This window comes from Etheostoma spectabile, chromosome 9, assembly GCF_008692095.1.
Source record: "Etheostoma spectabile isolate EspeVRDwgs_2016 chromosome 9, UIUC_Espe_1.0, whole genome shotgun sequence".
Classification (NCBI taxonomy): Eukaryota; Metazoa; Chordata; class Actinopteri; order Perciformes; family Percidae; genus Etheostoma; species Etheostoma spectabile.
Window position 1 is genome coordinate 4,706,522 of NC_045741.1, and position 3,344 is coordinate 4,709,865.

Below are 3,344 nucleotides of genomic sequence, written 5' to 3' on the forward strand. Positions count from 1 at the left end.
GGGGGTAGTGTTGCGGGTGATGATGCCACATTCTCTGTTACCCATCCCCCCCGCCGTTCCTTCACCCCTTCTTTCCCCTGGTTAAAGCACATTAATTAAAAGCTCACTCGCGTTCTCTCTCTTATCAGTGCGAGTTGAGCACTTACTGTAAGCCTCCAGGGAGGGCTCAGCCGGGCCGGGTGGGCAGGGCAGGGAAGAGAAGAGAAGGGGGCGGGGAGCCTCCAGGAACTGTGCTAATTCTAGCCACTGGGACGGTGGGGACGGCTGCTAAGGAATTACTGCCGGTGGTACGTTCACGGCTGATTATCTCTGACTGTCTAGGAAGAGATTGTGCTCACAGACAGACAGTCTGCCTGTCAGTCACAGTTCTGGTCTCATTTCATATTCACGCACATTTTTTTCTTCTTCTGTGCTCCCATTAGTTGCCGGGTAATTTGAGCCGGCCGCCTGAAGCCAAGAGAGACTCAAAGAGCAGCGGTAGTAATCGAAATGAAATCCTCAACCTTTTATTGTGTCAACAGTAAATCCTGCAATAAAGAGAGTAATGAATATATAAATATATTGTAATACAGGATTCAAGGAGCCCTCGCAGAATGTTAATAATATCTAGCTGTGCCCTTTATGAAGCTGGCAAGACTCAGCAATAATTGTTGTTCAGAATGACTTTTAATATTACAATGGTTATTAATAATTATGTATTTCACTTTTTTCATCCCCTGAAGCCGGCTGTGTTTTTTGTTGTTGCCAGTGCCTGTCCTGGTTTAAGATCAGGAACTTTACACATACAAAGAACTTCTTTTCTTTTTGATGGATTGTTTCAAATTTGTGTACAGATGTCCTTAATGCCCAGCGGATGAATCCTAATAACTTTGGAGATCCTCTGAATCCAATCTTTGTCCAATACTTTGGTTTATCGTCAAAGGGACTGTTGTTATGCTGACAGCTAACATGCTAAAGGTGATGAACATGCCAAACATTATACCTGCAGCATGTTACTAATGTCCTTTTGAGCATGCTGATATTAGCATTTAGCATAAAGTACTTCTGTGCCTGAGTGCAGCGTCTCGAAGCTGCTAGCATGGCTTAGACTGTTAGGGTCGCTTTCTGAACGGCCCCACTCCACGGCAGAATGAAAAGCCTGCTGTCATAAAGTCGGGGGAGACACGATATTGTTCAAATATGGGACGCACCTTTTCAGACAGTATCTCATGGAAGACATTCAAAAAGTGAAAGAAATAGTTGTTTTATGAATAAAAAAAGAGCTTGAGAGAAGTTCAAACCCAGCTTACTGTCTCAAATCCACAAAGCCGACCAATCACTGCGAGAATTGGCAGCGTATGTTGGGTTGATGGTTTCGGAAATGTCCCCCAATGCTGACGTCTAAAAGGTGTTGAGGGGAGGGGTTTCTGAAGCTTGTCGACCACCCAAAAAGCACTTCTGGTGAAGTTCACTGGGGCCTTTAGTCCTGTTTTCTAATTCAACAGGAGAGTGGTCTCAGGCTTGCTTTAAAAAAGAACAAAAACCCCATAAGGTCAACACCTCGCACCCCCAATCATTTTTATTCAGTTCCCTCAAACCTTGTTAAAGATAAATGGGCAAATATATCAACCAGGCAGACATATCTGCCAACAATAGCTTATTGAAAACATACAGGTATCTGTGAAAATGTTGGCCAATCAGAGCCAAGAAGCTGCAGTACATCCAAACGGAACACTATCAATAACGGTACTGGCCTAAAATAAATCCAGTATCATTGGGGCTCTTATTTTATTTTTGCATTACGTTGAAAATGCATGTTATTACATTAATATTTACAGGATTTCATTGACGACACAATAGAAGTGAAGGATTTCAGTAATATTATGAGACTGTAGTGTGCCTGGGTAGCTCACCTGGTGCACCGTGTGACCCAGTAAAGAGGCTCGTTCCTTGCCGGGTTCAGTTCTGACCTGTAGCCCTTTGCTGCATGTCCTCCCCCCTTTCTCCCCCCTTTCATGTCTAAGCTGTCCTATCAAAGGCCTAAAATGGAAAAAATAACAAAACAAAAAAAATCTATGTATAACAGTAGGTCGTGTACTGTGTAGCTGGCTTCAGACTACAAACTCAAAAACAAGGAAATGAAAGAACCACAGTGTCCTCACTGCTGAGGGGAACAGTGATGTGTGATCTGAGCTGTCCGGACGTGAACATCATTACTCTGAGAGGTTCATAACATTGACACGTTTAATTCGGTTTTGGACTCGCTGGTACTTATATGTGAATAATGGTCTTCATTTTCTACAGCCTTGTGACTCCGAGGTCATGGTGCCTCTCCGTTATTTAAAATGGTGATCAGGGATTTCCTGTATTTTACTGTGGAGAGTTTCTATCGCTGCTCATGCTTACTACCCAGACCTTCCTCTGTTCGTGGTAGGAATGGATGGATTATTAGTATAGATACCAACTTTTGTCTGGATTAAAAAAAGGGATCTATCTCATTATGTCATGGCCACATGAACACCTTTTTTAGCTTTAGAGTGCATGCACCTCTTACATTTGACTTGTCATTAACAGAAAATGGCAAAAAGAGCTGCATAATGGCTATTCAGTGATGAAAGTATTACCAGAAATAGCCTTAAAATGACACTTGGCTCTCCTTTGCATGATAGTGCCTTAGCCACACTTAATACTAACATGTATCAGTACTAATACGGTGATTCTGACCCTCTTATTACTTGGTATAAGATTAAAACCACATTCTTTGGTATTTCCTATCCCTAGTTAATGGCAAAATTTGGGATCCCTTACATTTCCAGTGAAAAATGATAATAGATATTTGAAACGTTTTAGGTAAAGAGTCTTATGGATTCAACATAATTAAATCCAAGATGCAAGGTAGCAGATTAGGAATGTTACCTTATATGTCCAATAAATATAAAATATATACAAAATATAAATGTTTGGCACTTTGTTGCTGTTTTTCTTGCAGGTTGCAGCCGTTCATCAGCGGACAGCCCAACAAGAAGCTGGCTGTGGAGCAGGTGAGCCTTCGTCCATCTTCACCCCATCTGCTCTTCGTCTCCGTCATTCTGCTTGGCCTTTTCATTTGCCACTTAGACCCCGCTTTGCACTCAACAGAGACGCACGCACGCAAGCATGCACGCACGCACAAATACTCAGTCACCCAGTCACTCACTCAAACAGATAACTTCCCCCTTCGCTTTTCCCTCTATAACACTCACTCAGTTATCCACTCACTGCTATCTTTTTCTGCCTCACACTCACTCAATATATATATTTTTTTTTTATAAATAATTTTTTGGGGGGTGTTCCCTTTTTTGCAAGGGTGGATAGGCAGGAAAGGG

The 3,344-nt window shown here is 42.3% G+C and overlaps 1 protein-coding gene across 2 annotated transcripts in view; it reads left to right on the plus strand.

Annotated features, from left to right (window-relative positions):
- The window catches only part of brf1a (BRF1 general transcription factor IIIB subunit a), a 206,738-nt gene that overhangs the window by 183,247 nt on the left and 20,147 nt on the right, over nt 1-3,344 (plus strand). For both annotated transcript variants that reach the window (XR_004333450.1, XM_032525603.1), the window contains exon 17: nt 2,969-3,020. Coding sequence is in view for 1 of the 2 variants with exons in the window: in XM_032525603.1 (XP_032381494.1) it covers nt 2,969-3,020 (52 nt within the window). In the remaining variant the exon portion in view is untranslated. The remainder of the gene's footprint in view (nt 1-2,968; nt 3,021-3,344) is intronic.